At 42.3% G+C, this 22,260-nt stretch overlaps 1 protein-coding gene across 1 annotated transcript in view; it reads left to right on the top strand.

Annotated features, from left to right (window-relative positions):
- The window catches only part of FSTL4 (follistatin like 4), a 495,703-nt gene that overhangs the window by 90,513 nt on the left and 382,930 nt on the right, over window positions 1-22,260 (top strand). The window contains exon 3 of the mRNA XM_060296220.2: window positions 12,107-12,140. Within this exon, the coding sequence (XP_060152203.1) occupies window positions 12,107-12,140 (34 nt within the window). The remainder of the gene's footprint in view (window positions 1-12,106; window positions 12,141-22,260) is intronic.

Here is a 22,260-nt window from a genome sequence, read left to right as displayed (position 1 = left end):
TTATCTTGCTTAGGGTTTGTAGAGATTCTTAAATCTCTGGCTTGATGATTTCCATCGATTTTGAAATTTTTCAAGCAGTATCTCTTCAAATATTGATTCTGCCTAATTTCCTCTGAAACTTCAATTACATGCTTGTTAGAACTTTTCACCATACCCCATAATGTCTCTCATACTCTACTGTATTTTTTATTCTTTATTTTTTCTTTTAAGATCTTCAGTCTTATTATTTTCTACTGACCTAAACTCCATCTTATTAACCCTCTCTTTAGTTGTCTTTAATCTTCTATTATATTCATCTACTGAATTTTTCAGTTATTTAATTTTCAGTTCCAGAATTTCCATTTGATTCTTATTTTAATTCAAATTTTATGGTGAAATTCAGCATCTTTTCTTCTATTTTCCTGAACATATTATCATAATTATTCTACAGCTTGTGTCTGATAATTCTAAAATCTGGATAACCTGTGGATCAGTTCATGCTGTCTGTTTTATTGGATTTTAGTCATTTGATCCTGTTTCCCACCCTGCCTAGTAATTTTGGATTGGATGCTAGACATTATATATTGTAAAAAAAAAAAAAAAAAAGAAAGAAAAAATGAATAAACAGAAACCTCAATTAAATACAGCTGGGAGACCAGAATGGGGAGCTCTGACACCCTGTGACAATTGCAGAACCCAAAAGAAAGAAGAGACTCCTTTTATTTCCTGGCAACAACTCACCTAATAAAAAGCCATGAACTCTGTGTTTACTATAGCCCTCCCATTTTTCTTTCCCCTCTATAAAAGAGTTTTCCTTCCTTTGCCATGTGGGGACTTGTAGATGGCTCATCATGGTTGTAGACTCTGAATTTCACTTATCTGCTGATCCTGAATAACTCCCCCCCCCCCATTTTTTTTCTGGAGAAATAACTAACAATTTATTTTTTTAGGTAAAAAATATGAAAAATTGTAAACTCTGTAGACTACTTTATTGTCTTTCAGCGAAGATTTACTTTTATTTGTTAGATATAGAATACTGGCAGATCATCTTGATCTACCCAGGAATAGAAATTCTTTGAGAATATATGATCTTAACTGAAAGTCAGCTGCATTTACTAGTAGCACTCTTCCTTTGAAAGCTTAATTTTTGTCTTCCTAGCACCATGATGCTGTCAAAATCTGTGCTTAGTTTCTTAGCTGTTTGAGGCTAATTTTTTGCTTCTCAACCTCTTGCTCTTTATATGTACAGCTTAAGTATAATAATTTAACTCAAGAGGAAGCTGTGTGAAGAATATTGGGCTCACTTCTTTCTGATTCCCTTTTCTAGGATTGTAGACCCTCAAGTTCTGGTTGCTTTTGTAGCCCCAACTTAGGTATCTCCCAACTCAGTAAGGCTACTTTAAGCTCCAGAACATTACTTTTGTTTGGCTTCTGTGTAAAACCATAAATGCCCCAAAGGGAAACTCTGGCAGTAAATATGGGGCTCACCTCAAAAGCCTCCTCTTCTCTCCAAATATTGGCTAAGTTCTGTCTGCCTTTGTTGCTCTCAGATGCCTACAAAAACTTTGGAGGGTTATTTATCCAACTTTTATAGTTATTCTTAACAGAAGGATTGGTCTAATACAAGCTATTCTTTCACAGCCTGAAGCAGAAGTCTATCTCATCTAATTTTTACACTATTTTTATTAATTAAATACATAGAATGTTGTTATGTGCATCAGCTTTGGGATTAGACTTTAGAATTTAAGTCCCAGCTGGCCACTGACCAAAATGTGAAAACTTAGACAAATTTTAACCTCTCTGACCCTCTACTTCCTCCCATTTTAATAAATATCTGAGAAATGAAGTTGCAGAAACTTCATTTTCAACTAAAATCAGATAATCGGACTTTTATTTTAACTATTTCAGTGCATAATATGAGGAAAACTTCCAAATCCATTGTATGAAACTGGTATAATTTTATTCCTAAAACTGAGAAAAATGACACCTAAAAATTATGGACCAATCTCATTTATGAATATTAATTCAAAAATGTATTTAAAATCATAGCAAATAGAATCCAGCAGCATATTTTTAAAAATGCACCATGATTAGCAAAAACTTATTCCAGAAATACAGGGATAATTGAATACTATGAAATCTACTAAATAAGCTATCACATTAATAGAGCTGAGGAGAAAAACATCATAGAATCACCTCCATAAATGCAGAAAAAGTATTTCATAAAATTCAACACACATTTATTTTATTTTCATTCACCAAATATGTATTGAACATCTGTGCTATTATAAATAACACTGAGGATGCCAGCATGAAAAAGATACTGGCACTATCCCAGCTCACATTCCAGTGGAAGGAAACAGCCAATATATAAACAAGTCAGGGGACAAGCTGGAACATACATTTATTTTAAAAACTCTATAAAATATGCATAGATCTCACTAATATAATAAACATCCTTTGGGCCAAGAGCCAGCATTTTACTTATTGGGAAACACTACAGGTTTTCTTCTTAAAATCAGAAAGAAGAGTAGGATACCGACTATGTTTACAACACTTAACATTAGGTGGAGGAATTAGCTAAAAGAATAAGACTATGTATAACTGATTTACTTTCTTACAAGGCAGAAACTAACACACCATTGTAAAGCAATTATACTCCAATAAAGATGTAAAAAAAGAATAAGATAGACCAAGGGACCTTCAAGATGGCAGAGGAGTAAGACGTGGAGATCACCTTCCTTCCCACAGTAATAACAGAAATACATCAACATGTGGAACAACTCCTACAGAACACCTACTGAACGCTGGCAGAGGACCTCAGACTTCCCAAAAGGCAAGAAACTCCCCACGTACCTGGGTAGGGCAAAAGAGAAAAGCAAAAACTAAAGACTAAAGAATAGGGACAGGACCTGCACCTCTGGGAGAGAGCTGTGAAGGAGGAAAAGTTTCCACACACTAGGAAGCCCCTTCACTGGTGGAGATGGGGGGTGGGCGGTGGGGGGGAAGCTTCAGAGCCAGGGAGGAGAGCGCAGCAACAGGGGTGCAGAGGGCAAAGCGGAGAGATTCCCGCACAGAGGATCGGTGCCGACCAGCACTCACCAGCCTGAGAGGCTTGTCTGCTCACCCGCTGGGGCAGGTGGGGGCAGGGAGCTGAGGCTCTGGCTTCGGAGGTCAGATCGCAGGCAGAGGACTGGGGTTGGCTATGTGAACACAGCCCAAAGGGGGCTAGTGCGCCACAGCTAGCCAGGAGGGAGTTGGGGAAAAAGTCTGGAGCTACCAAAGAGCCAAGAGACTTTTTACTTCCCTCTTCATTTTCTGGTGCGCGAGGAGAGGGGATTAAGAGCACCGCCTAAATGAGCTCCAGAGACGGAAGCCAGCTGCGACTATCAGCGCGGACCCCAGAGACGGGCATGGGACGCTAAGGCTGCTGCTGCTGCCACCAAGAAGCCTGTGTGCGAGCACAGGTTACTATCCACAACCCCTTTCCGGGGAGCCTGTGCAGCCCGCCACCACCAGGGTCCCGGGATTCAGGGACAACTTCCCCGGGAGAATGCAAGGCGCGCCTCAGGCTGGTGCAACGTCACGCTGGCCTCTGCCGCCGCAGGCTCGCCCACATACGCACCCCTCCCTCCCCCCAGCCTGAGTGAGCCAGAGCCCCCAATCAGTGGCTCCTTTAACTCCGTCCTGTCTGAGCGAAGAACAGACGCCCTCCGGCGACGTACACGCAGAGGCGGGGCCAAATCCAAAGCTGAGCCCCTGGGAGCTGTGAGAACAAAGAAGAGAAAGGGAAATCTCTCCCAGCAGCCTCAGGAGCAGTGGATTAAATCTCCACAATCAAGTTGACGTACCCTGCATCTGTAGAATACCTGAATAGACAATGAATCATCCCAAAATTGAAGTGGTAGACTTTGGGAGCAACTGTAGACTTTGGGTTTGCTTTCTGCACCTAATTTGTTTCTGGTTTTATGTTTATTTTAGTTTCATATTTAGAGCTTATTATCATTGGTAGATTTGTTTATTGATTTGGTTGCTCTCTTCCTTTTTTTAAAAAAATATATGTTTTCCTTTTTCTCTTTTTGTGAGTGTGTATGTGTATGCTTCTTTGTGTAATTTTGTCTGCATAGCTTTGCTTTTACCATTTGTCCTAGCATTCTGTCTGTCCATTTGTTTTTTTCTTTGTATAGTTTTTAGTGCTTGTTATCACTGGTGGATTTGGTTTTTGGTTTGGCTGTTCTTTCTTTCTTATTACTTTTTTATTTTTAATATTTTTTTATTTTTTGTTATAATAACTTTTTATTTTATTTTTTCTTTCTTTCCTTTCTTTCTCTCTTTCCTTCAGAGCTGAGTGGCTGACAGGGTCTTGGTTCTTCAGCCAGGTGTGAGGTCAGAGCCTCTGAGGTGGGAGAGCCCAGTTCAGGACATTGGTCCACCAGAGACCACCCCACATAATATCAAATGGCAAAAGCTCTCACAGAGATCTCCATCTCAACGCTAACAGCCAGCTCCACTCAGCAACCAGCAAGCTACAGGGCTGGGCACACTGTGCCAAACAACTGGCAAGACAGGAACACAACCCCACCCATTAGCAGAGAGGCTGCCTAAAATCATAATAAGTCCACAGACAACCCAAAACACACCACCAGACGTGGACCTGCCCACCAGAAAGACAAGATCCAGCCCCAGCCACCAGAACACAGGCACCAGTCGCTCCATCAAGAAGCCTACACAACCCACTGAACCAACCTTACCCACTGGGGGCAGACACCAAAAACAACAGGAACTATGAACCTGCAGCCTGCGAAAAGGTGACCCCAAACACAGTAAGTTAAGCAAAATAGGAAGACACAGAAACACACACCAGATGAAGGAGCAAGATAAAAACCCACAAGACCTAACAAATATAGAGGAAATAGGCAGTCTACCTGAAAAAGAATTCAGAATAATGATAGTAAAGATGATCCAAAATCTTGGAAATAGAATGGAGAAAACACAAGAAATGTTTAACAAGGACCTAGAAGAACTAAAGAGCAAACAAACAGTGAAGAACAACACAATAAATGAAATAAAAAATTCTCTACAAGGGATCAATAGCAGAATAACTGAGGCAGAAGAACGGATAAGTGACCTGGAAGATAAAATAGTGGAAATAACTACTGCAGAGCAGAATAAAGAAAAAAGAATGAAAAGAATTGAGGACAGAGACTTCTGGGACAACATTAAATGCACCAACAGTCGAATTATAGGGGTCCCAGAAGAAGAAGAGAAAAAGAAAGGGACTGAGAAAATATTTGAAGAGATTATAGTTGAAAACTCCCTAATATGGGAAAGGAAATAGTCAATCAAGTCCAGGAAGTGCAGAGAGTCCCATGCAGGATAAATCCAAGGAGAAACATGCCAAGACACATATTAATCAACCTATCAAACATTAAATACAAAGAAAAATATTAAAAGCAGTGAGGGAAAAGCAAAAAATAACATACAAGGGAATCCCTATAAGGTTAACAGCTGATCTTTCAGCAGAAACTCTGCAAGCCAGAGGGGAGAGGCAGGACATTTTAAAGTGATGAAAGGGAAAAACTTAAAACCAAGATTACTCTACCAGGAAAGGATCTCATTCAGACTCAATGGAGAAATTAAAACCTATACAGACAAGCAAAAGCTAAGAGAATTCAGCAACATGAAACCAGCTCTATAATAAATGCTAAAGGAACTTTTCTAGACAGGAAACACGAGAAGGAAAAGACCTACAATAACAAACCTAAAACAATTAAGAAAATGGTAATAGGAACATACATATCAATAACTACCTTAAATGTAAATGGATTACATGCTCCAACCAAAAGACACAGACTAGCTGAATGGATACAAAAACAAGACCCGTATATATGCTGTCTACAAGAGACCCACTTCAGACCTAGGGACACATACAGATTGAAAGTCAGGGGATGGAAAAAGATATTCCATGCAAATGGAAATCAAAGGAAAGCTGGTGTAACAATTCTCATATCAGACAAAATAGACTTTAAAATAAAGATTATTACAAGAGACAAAGAAGGACACTACATAATGATCAAGCTATCAAACCAAAAAGAAGATATGACAATTGTAAATATTTATGCACCCAACATAGGAGCACCTCAATACATAAGGCAAATGCTAACAACCATAAAAGGGGAAACCGACAGTAATAGTACGAGGCTTTAACACCCTGCTTTCACCCCACAGATCATCCAAAATGAAAATAAATAAGAAAATACAAGCTTTAATTGATATATTAAACAAGATGGACTTAATTGATATTTATAGGACTTTCCATCCAAAAACAACAGGATACACTTTCTTCTCAAGTGCTCATGGAACATTCTCCAGGATAGATCATATCATTGGTCACAAATCAAGCCTTGGTAAATTTAAGAAAATTGAAATTGTATCAAGTATCTTTTCTGACCACAACGCTATGAGACTAGATATCAATTACTGGAAAAAAATCTGGAAAAATTCAAACACATGGAGTCTAAACAATACACTACTAAATAACCAAGAGATCACTGAAGAAGTCAAAGAGGAAATTAAAAAATACCTAGAAACAAATGACAATGAAAACACGATGACCCAAAACCTATGGGATGCAGCAAAAGCAGTTCTAAGAGGGAAGTTTATAACAATACAATCCTACATCAAGAAACAAGAAAAATCTCAAATAAACAACATAACCTGCCACGTAAAGCAATTAGAGAAAGAAGAACAAAAGAAACCGCAAAGTTAGCAGAAGGAAAGAAATCATAAAGATCAGATCAGAAATAAATGAAAAAGAAATAAAGGAAACAGTAGTAAAGATCAATAAAATTAAAAGCTGGTTCTTTGAGGAGGATAAACAAAATTGTTAAACCATTAGCCACACTCATCAAGAAAAAAAAGAAGAATAGAATTAGAAATGAAAAAGGAGAAGTAACAACTAACACTGCAGAAATATGAAGGATCGTGAGAGATTACTACAAGCAAATTTATGCCAATAAAATGGACAACCTGGAAGAAATGGACAAATTCTTAGAAAAGCACAATTTTCCAAGACGGAACCAGGAAGAAATAGAAAATATGAACAGACGAATAACAAGCACTGAAAATGAGACTGTGATTGAAAATCTTCCAACAAACAAAAGCCCAGGACCAGATGGCTTCACAGGCGAATTCTATCAAATGTTTAGAGAAGAGCTAACGGCTATCCTTCTCAAACTCTTCCAAAATATAGCAGAGGGAGGAACACTCCCAAACTCATTCTGCAAGGGCACAATTACCCTGATACCAAAACCAGACAAAGATGTCATAAAGAAAGAAAACTACAGGCCAATATCACTGATGAACATAGATGCAAAAATCCTCCAAAAAATGCTAGCAAACAGAATCCAACAGCACATTAAAAGGATCATACACCATGATTAAGTGGGGTTTATCCCAGGAATGCAAAGATTCTTCAATATACACAAGTCAATCAATGTGATACAGCATATTAACAAATTGAAGGAGAAAAACCATATGATCATCTCAATAAATTCAGAAAAAGCTTTCAACAGAATTCGACACCCATTTAGGATAAAAACCCTCCAGAAAGTAGGTGTAGACTGAACTTAACTCAACTTAGTAAAGGCCATATAGGACAAACCTACAGCCAACATCGTTCTCAATGGTGAAAAACTGAAAGTATTTCCTCTAAGATCAGGGACAAGACAAGGTTATCCACTCTCACCACTATTATTCAACACAGTTTTGGAAGTTTTAGCCACAGCAATCAGAGAAGAAAAAGAAATAAAAGGAGTCCAAATCAGAAAAGAAGAAGTAAACTGTCACTCTTTGCAGATGACATGATACTATACGTAGAGAATCCTAAAGATGCTACCAGAAAACTACTAGAGCGAAGCAATGAATTTGGTAAAGTAGCAGGATACAAAATTAATGCACAGAAATCTCTTGCATTCCTATACACTAATGATGAAAAATCTGAAAGAGAAATTAAGGAAACACACCCATTTACCATTTCAGCAAAAAGAATAAAATACCAAGGAATAAACCTACCTAAGGAGACAAAAGACCTGTATGCAGAAAACTATAAGACACTGATGGAAGAAATTAAAGATGATACAAGCAGATGGAGAGATATACCATGTTCTTGGGTTGGAAGAATCAACATTGTGAAAATGACTATACTACCCAAAGCAATCTACAGTTTCCATGCAATCCCTATCAAACTACCAATGGCTTTTTCTTCAGAACTAGAACAAAAAATTTCACAATTTGTATGGAAACACAAAAGACCCCGAATAGCCAAAGCAATCTTGAGAACGAAAAACAGAGCTGGAAGAATCAAGCTCCCTGACTTCAGGCTATATTACAAAGCTACAGTTATCAAGACAGTATGGTACTGGCATGAAAACAGAAATATAGATCAATGGAACAGGATAGAAAGCCCAGAGATAAACCCACGTACATATGGTCACCTTATTTTTTTTATAAAGAAGGCAAGAATATACAATGGAGAAAAGACAGCCTCTTCAGTAAGTGGTGCTGCGTGAACTGGACAGCTACATTTTAAAGAATGAAATTAGAACACTCCCTAACACCATACACAAAAATAAACTCAAAATGGATTAAAGACCTGAATGTAAGGCCAGACACTATCAAACTCTTAGAGGAAAACATAGGCAGAACACTCTATGACATATATCACAGCAACATCCTTTTTGACCTACCTCCTAGAGAAATGGAAATAAAAACAAAAATAAACAAATGCGACCTAATGACACTTAAAATCTTTTGCACATCAAAGGAAACTATAAACAAGTTGAAAAGACAACCCTCAGAATGGGAGAAAATATTTGCAAATGAAGCAACTGACAGAGGATTAATCTCCAGAATATAAGAGCAGCTCATGCAGCTCAATATCAAAAAAACGAACAATCCAAAAATGGGCAGAAGACCTAAACAGACATTTCTCCAAAGAAGATATACAGGTTGCCAACAAACACATGCAAGGATGCTCAACATCACTAATCATTAGAGAAATGCAAATCAAAACTACAATGAGCTATCACCTCACACTGGTCAGAATGGTCATCATCAAAAAATCTACAAACAATAAATGCTGGAGAGGGTGTGGAGAAAAGGGAACCCTCTTGCTCTGTTGGTGGGAATGTAAACTGATACAGCTACTATGGAGAACAGCATGGAGGTTCCTTAAAAAACTGCAAATGGAACTACCATATGACCCAGCAATCCCACTACTGGGCATATACCCTGAGAAAACCATAATTCAAAAAGAGTCATGTACCACAATGTTCATTGCAGCTCTATTACAATAGCCAGGACATGGAAGCAACCTAAGTGTCCATCATCAGATGAATGGATAAAGAAGATGTGGCACATATATACAATGCAATATTACTCAGCCATAAAAAGAAACGAAATTGAGTTATTTGCAGTGAGGTGGATGGACGTAGAGACTGTCATACCGAGTGAAGTAAGTCAGAAAGAGAAAAACAAATACTGTATGCTAACACACATATATATATAGAATCTGAAAAAAAAGAAAATGGTTCTGAAGAACCTAGGGGCAGGACAGGAATAAAGACACAGAGGTAGAGAATGAACTTGAGGACACAGGGAGGGGTAGGGAAAGCTGGGAGGAAGTGAGAGAGTAGCACTGACATATACACACTTCCAAATGTAAAATAGATAGTGGGAAGCAGCTGCATAGCACAGGGAGGTCAGCTCGGTGCTTTTTGTCCCCCTAGAGGGGTGGGATGGGGAGGGTGGGAGGGAGATGCAAGAGGGAGGGGATATGGGGAGTTATGTATATGTATAACTGATTCACTTTGTTATAAAGCAGAAACTAACACACCATTGTAAAGCAATTATACTTCAATAAAGATGTTAAAAAAAAAAAAGAATAAGGCTAGAGAAAGCAGCTGTAGACCTAGAAACTGGGAGAAAGAAAGAAAATCACTGCTATATGCAGATTGTATAAATATACAAATGGAGAGCCCAAAAGAATCATTGGGAAACGTATTACAAGCAATAAGAAATTTAGTCATGTGGTCGGTTACATCAATATATATGAATCAGTTGCCATCACATATAACAAATACTAGTTATTTCCAAGGGTGGAGGTGCCAGCCCCTGGAGCAGAGAGCTGAGGAGCAGTGTGGGAGGAGCTGGGTTTACTCGGTGCATGATGGGCTTCCTGGCTTTCGTATCTCTCATTATAGTTACTACTGCCCAAGCTCCCTCTTTTGAACCCTGAGCTGCTGAGGAACCAGCACGTTGGAAGCTTGTTTGGTTAATTGTACTGTGCTGATGTGCTGCTGCCCTATAACATGTATCTTCAATTGGTCTCCACTTGGGCTTTTTTTTTTTTTTTTTACATCTTTATTGGAGTATAATTGCTTTACAGTCGTGTGTTAGTTTCTGCTTTATAACAAAGTGAACCTTGTGACAAAGTGAGAGAGTGGCATGGACATATATACACTACCAAACTTAAAATAGATAGCTAGTGGGAAGCAGCCGCATAGCACAGGGAGATCAGCTCCACTTGGGCTTTTGACGCATTACAGAGATGGCAGTCAGAAAGTGTAATTTGGGCAGGACAATCTTTTCAGTGCCTCCTCAGTTTCCTTTCTAATATTGCCTCCCCTACCTGGCTCCATAAGAATGCTAGACAAGAATGTTAAGGTATGAAAGACAATATCATTTGTTTAAAAAGTGATGGTGGGGCTTCCCTGGTGGCGCAGGGGTTGAGAGTCTGTCTGCCGATGCAGGGGACACGGGTTCGTGCCCCGGTCCGGGAAGATACCACGTGCCGCAGAGCGGCTGGGCCCGTGAGCCGTGGCCACTGGGCCTGCGCGTCCGGAGCCTCTGCTCTGCAATGGGAGAGGCCACAGCAGCAAGAGGCCCGCGTACCACAAAAAAAAAAAAAAAAAGTAGTGGTGCTGAATGGTCTTTTTGGTTGTGATTTTGAGTTGTCCCAAGTTCGGTGTTTGATCTTCTTTTCTTCAATTGCTAGAATGGATTTTCAGCTTATTCTCAAGATTAGGCTTTTTATTCCTAAACTGGTCATTTATAGTGGATTGTAGATACTTTTTATTAGTTATGAAACCGCCATATGTTTCAGCCTTTCCCCCCATTACTTCCCACTGGGTCTTTTCCTGCTTCCTGACCATGCCCTGTACTTTTTTGCCACCCTGTCTTTTCTCAAGCCATTCTCTCTTCCTGGTGCACCCTCCTTCCCTTATTGCTGTCTGAAAGCCTTCCCATTCTTCAGTGCTATTTACAAAGTGCTTTAAAAAAAAAAACAAACTTTTTCTTATGTTTTCAGTTGAATGTGAGTATATTGGTATTTATCAAGGCAAAATCACCCCTTTATTTCTCAGTAATTTATGTTCTGTACCCTTCTATTCAACTGTGCATATCTTCAATGCAGGGACTCTGTTTTACCTATGTAATTTCTGAAACACTTTGCTTATTGCTTTGCACAGCGCATGAAGATGAGATTGAATTTAGAAAAGCCAAGGGGTTAATTCAGTCCAGTGGCATGGACTGGCTATCCAAATTGTCCATAATATCCCACCCTTTGGAAACTATTGATGAGCATAATCAGTCACCAGGTCACGCCAGTAACCTGCACAGGAGCAATGGTAGTCTTCACCATGGCACCAGCAATCACAACCTACTGCTGCTCATATGATTCTGGCCCCTGTCTTCTTATGTTTTCCCCAGGCCCTACAAGCACCTGCGGTCTAGGTGGAGGGTGGGAATTCAACTTGGAACGAGGTCTTCCCTAACAATTGATACCAGCCCAGTTTCCACATAAGGAAGACCATGAGAGTTGGCTCCGCTCATTAAACACTGCATGATTAACAGTATTTTTTGCTTAAGCCAACAAAGCAACAAGTAGTTTACATGTACAGTTGTGTGTATGTATGAGAGTTTAATAAACCCCACATTGCTGAGTGTCTTGTCCTTATGAGATTGTTTACCGTTCTGTGAATAAATGTCTAACAACAGGTGAGATATTTTCAAGTATCTCTACATACGAATTATTCTTCGAAAACACCAAGTCTTTCTTTTCTTGCAGAAATCCAGACGCCTTGAAGTCACAAGAAGAGAAGGTAGGGAAGATGCATTCATACTCATTTCATTTTCATTGTTGACATTTGGATGTAGTTTGTTGAAGTTAAGACGAACCTCAGCCTGTTCTTTGACATTTCGTGTGGCCTTTTCTGGGTGCTGGCTATGTGGCACTTGCCTCTAGGGACTGCAGGAACTAAAGTCCAGGTTTGCTTGTGAGAACTACGTCTTCTACCTTCTAGTATCAGAGATGGGATCTGGCGAACTGGCTTATTCATGATAATGTTTACAGTCTCTCCAGAGAGGCCTCATCTTTTGAGTGAAGTTTGAAGTAATAATTTAGTTCCACCCAGTGAAAACCACTTCAGAAATAAAAAATGGTTTATGGTTTGAGGTATTTCAATATCTGGGAACATGTGCCACTGTGAAAAATATTTCTGATTAGATTTTTACAACTTTAGTTAAGCTGAAATAGATATAAGCAATTAATTTCCCTTCTGAAAACAATGCAATGGTGTTTTATTTTCCCTGCCAGAGTTCCTGTAGCACATTCATTTTCTGATCACTGAGGTAAATATATATATGGGTGGTAAGTTCTGAAATCTTTTAGTGGAAATTGAAGTTTACTTGCTTTCAGTAATACCTGGTCTCTCATGAGAGGGTGTCTTTTGTATGATTTATGGAAATCACCACCAGTCAGCCCTTTATTGCAGGGATGGGAGGATGAAGTCAGAAACCAAAGTGAATTCTTGGTCTAGAGTCTGGCCTTTGGCTTTAGCCCTAATTACGTCTCCTTCTCTGTGGTATTGTCTCCAAAAAGAGCGCCAATCTTTAAAAGTGAGCAAATACCATATTGACTTTCAAATCTAAAAACCTCCCCCCGATTTAGTTCTTATTTTATGCAGCACAGTGGAAGACACAGAATGGCCATGTTACCAAAGTGTGTTCCTAGACCTAAACTTTCCATACTATCTGTACTGATGGGTTAATAGAACTGGTTGTTTGCTGCTGTCCATGGTGCTGGAATCCTGGATACAAAGGATCTGGATTATCTAGCTATAGGATGAATTTTCTGGCTTTCATTCTCATTTGCCATCATCTGGTTTTGGACTCAGTGTCCTGTGAACTGCATCCATAGCGTAAACTGCATTATTTGGATATCAAAATCAAATGAAATTGGATGAAGGTGGGTGGGGCAGGGAAGGCATATTTCTTATTCAAAGGTGTGTTCACAGTGAGTGCGATGACATGTAAACTGGAGAGAAATAGCCATTAGGAGAGAGGTTGGCATGAACTTTGGTTTAGAATACTATTCATTCACTACCCCTGAGTGTGATTGTTTAGAATTAATTTGAGTTATGGAATCACATATAAACTTAACTGTTTTGGAATATTACTGTCCTTGTGTTAGAAATGTCTTTGAATAGTAAGGCTAGGGTATGAAAGAACCACATGTACTTTTGTTCAAAGGCATAAAAGGCCTTACTGTACCCGAGACTCCCAATTCCTAGAAGACTGAGTGTCTGAGGATGAGCCAAAGCATGGTCAGGCTGTGCTCTAATCATCCATAATCCCCTTCTCTGTAGAAGCAGCATGTTTCACAACTGGCATATGCCTTGGGTTTGTACTGGTAAATTTGTCTTGACATAACATAAACCTTTTTCTTCCTATTGTGAACTGATGTGTTTCTTGCTTGTTTCTGGCAAGGCTGAGTGTTTGAAAATTCCTGAAATAGCCCAGTGCCTTAATGTCAGTGCTTATAACCGAGCAGGAAGGAAGGAAGAGTGGGTTCCGAGTATTTTCAAGTCTGAGATTCACAGGCTTGGGTAATAGGGTTGTTAATCTTTTTTTTTTTTTTTTTGGTATAGATGACTTTTTTTATAAACAGTAAAATATATGTAATGTCTCAACTACAAGCCTTTCATGTTGAAAGGGTCTCTAACATGAGTTACTTTAATATTTTGAAACAAAAAATTTAAGAATGTCACAATGGAAACAATCCAAGACTGACAAACTCTAGTGATCAAAGACATTCTCTTTTAGTTAATGTAAAACAATTCATAATTACAGAGAATGTTCTAGCTGTGGATATCATGAGACAAACCACCCTTTCAGACCAAAAGGAACTCAAGGCTAGGGATGAAATGGAGCTCTGATGCAAACCAGCCAAGTGGGGCTGGTTCCTTTAAAACAGTGGTCACCTACTGTTCAGCTTGAGCAGTCCAAGGACAAAGGAAAGCAGAAAACATTTCCTCCTCTTTAAACCTGCCATTCACACCACACGTACTGACCACTCTCACTGCTTTGGTCCAGTGCGTGGAAGGCAGTTCAGTTCCAGTTCGGAGCCACCATCTCCCCATGCAAAGCTGCCACATGGATGATCCAGACTTAGTATTTTTCCTGAGAGCCACCTGCCAGGCATCTTCATGAGGTGACCACAACTGTATACTTTCAGACTGCTTCCTGACTGGGCTCCATCCAGGACAGACACTGACAGTGCCATTCCTCACGGGGCCAAATAGTTTTCCTTGGTCAACTCCTGAGTCCCTATGACAAGGCAAGAGGAACTCAAGAACCTTCGTTGCTGGACTTATACAGGAGCATGAGAGTAGGGTAATTAATCTTCTCCAGAACAGTGTATGGGTATAAAAATAGTTGAAGCACTGTGAATATTTCAATAAACTATTATTCCTACAAACACAAGTAAGACATTGTTGTCTAGCAAAATACACTTATCTTGATCTGGCACTGAAAGAGGAGCAAATAATTAATACTCTGAATTTTTCTACCCAGTTTACCAAGCCCAGGAGATTCTGGAAAGGTCTACAGAGGTAGCCTCTGGACCACAAAACCCAAGATGTTTTCCTTTTTTGTGTTGTTTTGTTTTAATACTACATCTGACTCAAGATATCAGGTCCAACCAGAGTTCATTGCAACAAATGGATGACCAATTGCAACTTTACGCTATGTGACTTTTGCAAACTCTTGAATAGGTCTGTGGAGTGAGAAATGAGGGGGCTAATATTAGCAGTGGAAATGGAGTCTGAGCTAAGTCACAGTTGGGTTGGAGATCATTAGGGTGACATGAATGCACTGTGTGCCTCAGACCCACTCTCTGCTTTATTTCCCCCTGTGGTCCTCCCATCCAGTGATGTCACAGTTCCCAGATTGTAGCCCAGCTTTCTTGCCTCTGGCCTTCACTGTTCCTGCAGCCTGCATGCTCTTTGTCCCTCATCTTTTGTGAAATTCCACCTCTCCCTCACCCCTTCCAACTCTCTTTCTGAAGAGTTTTGCTTACCCTACTTTACTTGAGAGTTAAGGGCTCCTATTAGGTCATTCAGTTCCTGAGAGCTGAGACCCTCCCCTCATTCACTCCCAGAGTCCTCAAGGCCTTAGCCCAGGGCCTATAGTTGCTCAACAATCATTTCTTGAATAAAGTGCAAATTTTAAAAATTGCTTTTTATATGTACTTTTCACTCTGATTCTGTCCTAGTGCTAAGCAAGAGAGGCACTGAGTCATTGGTTCTAAAAAGGCACTTTTAGGGAGTGTTCTGTGGATATCTAGATATTACCAGCTGGTACATTGATGAAAGTGCTCTATGTTCACATAAGCTTGGTACTATGGGTTGAATTGTGTCTCCCAAAAAGATATGTTGAAGTCCTAACCCAGAACATGTGAATGTGACCTTACTTGGAGATATGGTCTTGGCAGATGTGTAATTAAGTTAAGATGAGATCATACTGGAATAGGGTGGGCCCTAATCCAATGAGTGAGATCCTTTTGAGAAGAGAGAAATGTGGACACAGACACACAGGGAGAGCAGCATGCTTCAATGAAGGCACAGATTGGGGTGATGAGTCTGTAAGCCAAGGAACACCAACGATTGCTGACAATCACCAGAAGCTAGGAAGAAGTGACAAAGAATCCTTCCCTAGAGCCTTCAGAGGGAGTGTGGCCATGTCAACACCTTGATTTCTGACTTCCAGTCTCCAGAACTGGGAGAAAACAGATTTCTCTTGTTCCACTCAGGTTATGGAACTTTGTTACAGCAGCCATAGGGAGATAATACACTTGGTAAAGGCTGGACTCACTATTGAGCTAGTAGTTGTTATTTTTACTGCAGAACCTCTCAGCTCTTTAAGATGCTAAATAGGACTTTCAAAAGGAGGTGTAATATGCAGCATTTCCCAAACTTAGTTTCCCATGGCATCTTGATTTGTTGCTTTTAATCATCTCTGGGCTGACATTCCATGCAGTGCCCTTTGCAAGCCCTGCTCTAGAGAGTCCATGGAGAGGGAGTGCTTCATCAGAGCTCAGGACATGCCCCAGCACCAGTGACTGTCTTCCAAGGGTGGTGCATGGAGAGAATGGTGAGCTAGTTATAATGATAACTATGTCTCAGTGGTTCTGAAGTTTTCAGAGAGCTTTCATGTTCTTTACCTCCCTTGACTCTCAGTAACCCATAGTATGAGCAGAGCAGGTCGCACCTTGCATGAGACTCCTTCCTTTCCATGCTAATTTTGGTAGGAACAAAGAGTCCTCTGGGTCAGTGTCCCTCTGGACCAATGTCCCTCTGATGCAGTGAACCTCTCTAATTGGTGGGGTGGGGATGCTTAAGTGACTTGATCTCGCTTCACCATCCAAGGATTTCTAAACATACATGATCACTGCCAAGCCCAGAAAGCTGAGCGGGACTCTTGGAAGAAAACTTCCTAAGGGAGCTTTGTTTCCAATTTAGATATGTGGTCAGGGCTCTTGGGAGATAGAGTATCAGAGGTTGTGGCAGGACAGCAACACTGGGAGGACGTCTCTTAGGAAGGGTACATGCCTACCCCAGCTGGACCTACTTCCACCTTCAGGGCAGTCCTATATTATCCTCCTGCCCTGGGACCCACCTGTGCCAGCTTCGCGGGGAAGGAGAGATGGCTGCTTCTTTATCTGCTTTCTAAGGCAGGTGTTTTTACACCTCCCTCTAGACACCTACAATTTAATTTTAACTTTTTCTGAAGCTTCAGCAAAAGTTGCCAACCTCACCTCTCCAAGGCACTCCCATGTTCACTCTGAGGGCTGATGCTGATTATGACTGCCAGAATTCATCTACTCAAACCAGTGCTTTTCTCTAACTGATCCCATCACATTGAATTCCAGCCATGAGAGAACACTTGAGTAAGCTGAGCAAGCAACTGGGATAATTCAGCCCTTGTCAGCCATCTCTTAGAGCATGGGGTGATCTGTAAGCTCTTCCAGATGTCTGTGCTTGTGCTGCCATTAGAGGCTGTGGGTTTGGGGGTGGGCACCGATGTCACGTTGCATTACCCACCCTCCCAACGACGGTTCACTCACACATTCCAGTCTAGACCAGCTTGGTGTGGCTTCCAGCAGGGCTGTGAGGGAAACCTGAAAGGAGGGACGCTACTGTCTTCACAGAAAAACAGAGGGGGGTGACAGTCACACAGCCAGGCTGGCTCTGGCTCCTTAGCAATGCAAATCTCCTACATAAACATGACCTGCCAGTCCTGAGTGTGTAACTAGAGCCTCACTTTGTGAAAACCCTTGGAATTATCCCCTTAATTGGCAGCTGCCTCTAATAGCCCCTTTATAGTTCTTTGCATCTGGGTGAACTTCAGCTATCAAGAATTGCATTCTGTTTGCCATTAATTTTGATTTTGTTTAACAGATGTTTTCTGGATCTCTCAGCTGCCTGCATAATCTATCTTGGTGTAATGTACAGTGGGCGACTGTCTTCGATGAAACAGATTAATAAACTCCTAGCTTCTTTTGAGATAACTTCTTGAATGGTTGCAGATGTAGCGAATTTAAAAGGGAGCCATCCAGATTTGACAGTGCCTGGGATAGTGGGTCCTTTTCCAATCAAGACTGCCATATGGGGAAAGAAATGGGGCTTCCTTCCCCATCCTACCCCCACTCTATACAGCGGAGCTTGTTGGTTCTCTCCTGCAGTCATTGGGCTCCAAAAAGGTGGAGGTGGCATCTAACTCCTTCAATTTCTAGCCCCACAGCAGTTGACTCTTTCTGGATAGAGCTGTCACTCTTTAGCTGCTGCAAAACTGTATTGTACCTAGTTGCCCCAGGTTAAGTGGGGAGTGGATGACACAGCTGGCTGATGTGTTCTGGTTGCATACAACATTTTGGCACCCAGTTTAGTCATGACCAATTGGCAGACAGTAGAATCCCACCTCTCCAATTACAGTGTGCCTTCGGGGAAGTTACTCAATCTTCTCTGAAAAAAAATGAGGATAGTAATAGTATAGACCATTAGTCCCAACTCTGGGTTGTTGAAACCCAATTTGCACTGGCTAAAGCCTAAAAGCCTGTGAAACTGCAGAATCTAAGGGAGGGTGGATCTGGCTTCAAGAACAGCTTATACAGGGGTTCTGACACCCCTTCTCCTTCCTTCTCTTGGTGTGTTGGCCTCTTCTACACAGCTTTGCAGGATGGCTTCTAGCAGCTGCAGCTCACAGGGTCCTGACTGCTCACCATCTCAGAGGGTGAAACTTCTTTCCTCCAGAGTGACAGAAAAGTCTCAGTGAGGATTCTGATTTGCTGGCCTTGTATAATATCACGACTCGAGCCCTAAACCAATCACTGTGGCATGGAGGGACTGGAATACTGTGATTGGCCAGGCGAGATCACATGTTCTCCCCTTGGGGTTTGCAGAATCACCCTTACTCAAATGCCAGGGAGTGGGTGCAGGTTTGGTCCACAGAGGAAGGATGCTGGGCAGCATGCAATCAATGCCCCTCACAGCCTCCTGGACATAATATGGGGAGGGATTTGGCATGGAGGGCCCTTGGCGCAGTGTGGGCAGTGGCGTCAGTGCCCAGTGAGGTTGGTAATCTTCATTATGGCTATTCTCATACTGTATCTGTAGATTTGGCCTCAGACATGCAATGAGGAATGTCTCAGTCACCAAGCCCATTCCTCTGTCTCCAAGCAGACTTAAGGTGACTTTGCATATTGTAGGCTGTTGACTTTTCCTGAGAAGGATTTTCTGAAATTTAGCCATTCCCATCTGTCCCCTCTGTCAGAGGCTTTAACTTTCTGCTCAGATTCTCGTATTCTGCAATCAGAAGGACCAAACAGCTCTCTTCTTGATGATGTCTTTAAGAACTTACGGACAAACACACATAAAATTTGTCTCCCCAGATTAAGGGTTTCCTGGGCACTGGGGTCAGAAACTGTCTCGAGCATCACAGTTACTAGACCCTTTATATTTCCTTTCAATTACTTCATCATAATAAAGCTCAGGAAGTGCAGACAATGGCCTTCCCAAGGACCAAGCACAGCCTTAGCCAGAGGATTCTCGGGTTGTGAGTAACCCCAAGCTTCCTGAAAACAATTCTAAGCGCCTGGACCTGGAAAGACCAGCCATGGACTAAGCCCAAGTGAGCCTGAGTTCTCTCTACTGCTCCTTACATGTTCTCCCTTAATCAAAGGTCTTCCAGGCTCTTGGTGAGTGGCTTTTTCCTCCTATCATCTGGCTGATGTCATTTTCTCCAGTGATTTGGAAGAAGCAGGACCTTGCTGCATACACCTCAGGGAGTCACTCGTGCTGCTGTTTGAATGTGTGTGATGCCTCACCTGGTGCCTCAGCACCATGGCACACAGCACTGGTGGCTGTGGCCTGTGCTCCAATGGCAGCTCTCATGCTGCTGTGTAGGATGAGCCCTGGGAGAGCAAGGATCGAGGCTCTTCCTGCCGGGGTCTCCCACCCTGTGCACACAGCGAGCACTGAAAACATGCTAGATCCTGGCGCGTCCTAGGGCTGACCCAGCTCTTTGTCACACCTCCACTTCTCATCAAGTAAAATCACAGGTATAGGGGCTGCCAGGTTGTTGGCACCCCTGTCCCATGTGCCGTGCTTACTTTTACTACTACTGCTCTTGGAAGGGCTCCCTCTCCTTCATGACCATCCTCAGGGAGCTACTCTGCTCTTTCTGACAACTTGTGGGTCCCTCTGATAGAAAGTCCTTAAAAGGAGCTCATGCGAATCAGCTAAATCTTTGTGGTTATGAAGGGCCTCAGTAGGTCTGAGCGGGGTCAGGAAGCCCTGTACAGTGGGCTGTGTCAGCGAGGAGTCTCCCTGGGGTTGCCATTGCAAAATGTGCGCGTAGCTCCCTGTCTGGAATTGGTGGGGAAAGAGTCATGTTATCTAAGAAGTCATAACCCCTAAAAGATACGAACCACTGCAGATCCGTAAGGACAGTATGGCAAGCCCTTCATAAGACAGCATCACTCTGAATCGTACCAAGCTGGCCTGTCAAGGCCCGCTGGACCTGCTGAGGTCCCATCCTGCCCAGGGGGCTCGCCTCTCTTCTCTGAGATCCCAGCAGTGAAGGCTGACATTTGTCATCTTTGCCCCTTGCCTGGCCCCCAAGCCAGAAGGAGTTTCTCTGCTTTTCAGGAACCCTTGAAATGATCTGCTGCATATAAACACTGAGGTCCTTTTCAAACTTGTTAAGCCATTTGCCCCAGCAATATTAATATGCCATCAGCGAGCCTCTGGGGTTAATTATCTGTGACTTAAAAATCATTTGTTTCTGTCTCTTTTATTTTTTTGCTGCTCAATAGCCTTTCTTTCTTGGGAACGAGATACAGAATCCAACTGACCGTTATGATGTAATTCCTTTCTTGTCCTCAGAATTACTTCATCTGTTAAAAATTCTTAAAAAAAAAAAAAACCCACAAAACCCTCCCATCGCCTTACTTTCAGATTGTTTTGTCTCTTTACAACAAATCTTTAATCTCTCAGCTCCAGCAGTCACAGAGCCCAAATGGGGAGTAATCTGCAAGGTGATATGTCTCATCTGAAGGAGTGAGGCATGCACTGCTTTCTATCCTGATCAGCCCCACTCACTTCTGGGTGCTCACTGCTTCTGAGCCATTGGCCTGTTTCTCCCTGTGGCTGTGGTGAGGTCTTCACGGTGTGCCCTCTGGCGCACAAGCATGTGGTGAACAAGCCACGTGCCCCTGGAGGGCCCTTGCAGGCCAGGCGAGGAGGGCCGGAGATCCTGGGCATTACAGCCCACCCAGTGGTTCTCTGCACGCTCAGTTTTTGGTTATGCTTTCTGGCTGGGGCTGTCATTGGGTTCCAAAAAGATGCTTCAGGGTCTGCATGTAGAAAACTTTTTTCAAAATGTTGAATTTTACATGAGGTAAGATTAGCTTGCCTTCTGTTCTCAGGAAGTCAGGAAACGTGGGCCCCAGAAACGAGCAGGCACTGACTAGCCCCTGGCTCTGTGGGATGTGGACCGTGACCTGCATGCAGCCTCTGGGATGTGGTGAAGTCAACAGGGGGCAGTCTGGGCCGGAGCGTGGGTACAGTCAGTGTTGCTGGATGGTGCGTGGCGCTAGTTCACCTGGGTACCTAGGCTGGTCGTTGCCCACCGACCCACTCTCCGGAGGCCTCTGTGGGGAGTTCTCAGGCCCTCAGTTGCCCCCTCACCCCTGCAGTGCTTTTAAAGCAATGTCTGGGAACGTATTTTGATCATGATTACTTCTAAAAGAGAAATCACTCTGGTGGAAAGGTAAATACCATTCTTAGGGTTTCGTGAAGGTTTATTAGGTGCTAATGAAAGTTTCCACAGGTGGATTGGAGTCTGCTGGGTGTGCGGTGATGACAGGGAGTGGTCCCTGCCTTTACAGAGCACTTGCATCCACTAACGTGTCAGCCGGGAGATGCGCGAGTGTCCTGTAGATAGAAAGGCACCTGGCTGCCCTGCACCATGGCTAGGCACCTTGCAGGGGGGCCGACCCCAAAGTGGGAGAGTATTTGCTCAGTGTAGACCAACACGGGGGCCTAGGGGAACAGCTCTCTGAATGGCCTGGTGGACGTGACTTCTCAGGATCTTCTCTCCAAAGGATGGTTATTTATTTATTTGTTTGGTTGTTTGTTTATGCAGGCTGCGCCGGGTCTTCGTTGCGGCATGTGGGCTCTTAGTTGCGGCATGCAGGCTCTTAGTTGCGGCATGCATGCGGGATCTAGTTCCCCAACCAGGGATCGAACCCGGGACCCCCACATTGGGAGCGTGGAGTCTTACCCACTGGACCACCAGCAAAGTCCCCAAAGGACGGTTCTGTTGGCAGAGGGTCTCCTTTTGGGCACACTCAATTAGTGGGGACATTTTTGTTGTTGGAAA

Source organism: Globicephala melas, chromosome 3 (assembly GCF_963455315.2).
Source record: "Globicephala melas chromosome 3, mGloMel1.2, whole genome shotgun sequence".
Lineage (NCBI taxonomy): Eukaryota > Metazoa > Chordata > Mammalia > Artiodactyla > Delphinidae > Globicephala > Globicephala melas.
The sequence above is the reverse complement of the archived record's forward strand: the minus strand, read 5'-3'. Positions and strand labels throughout refer to the sequence as shown.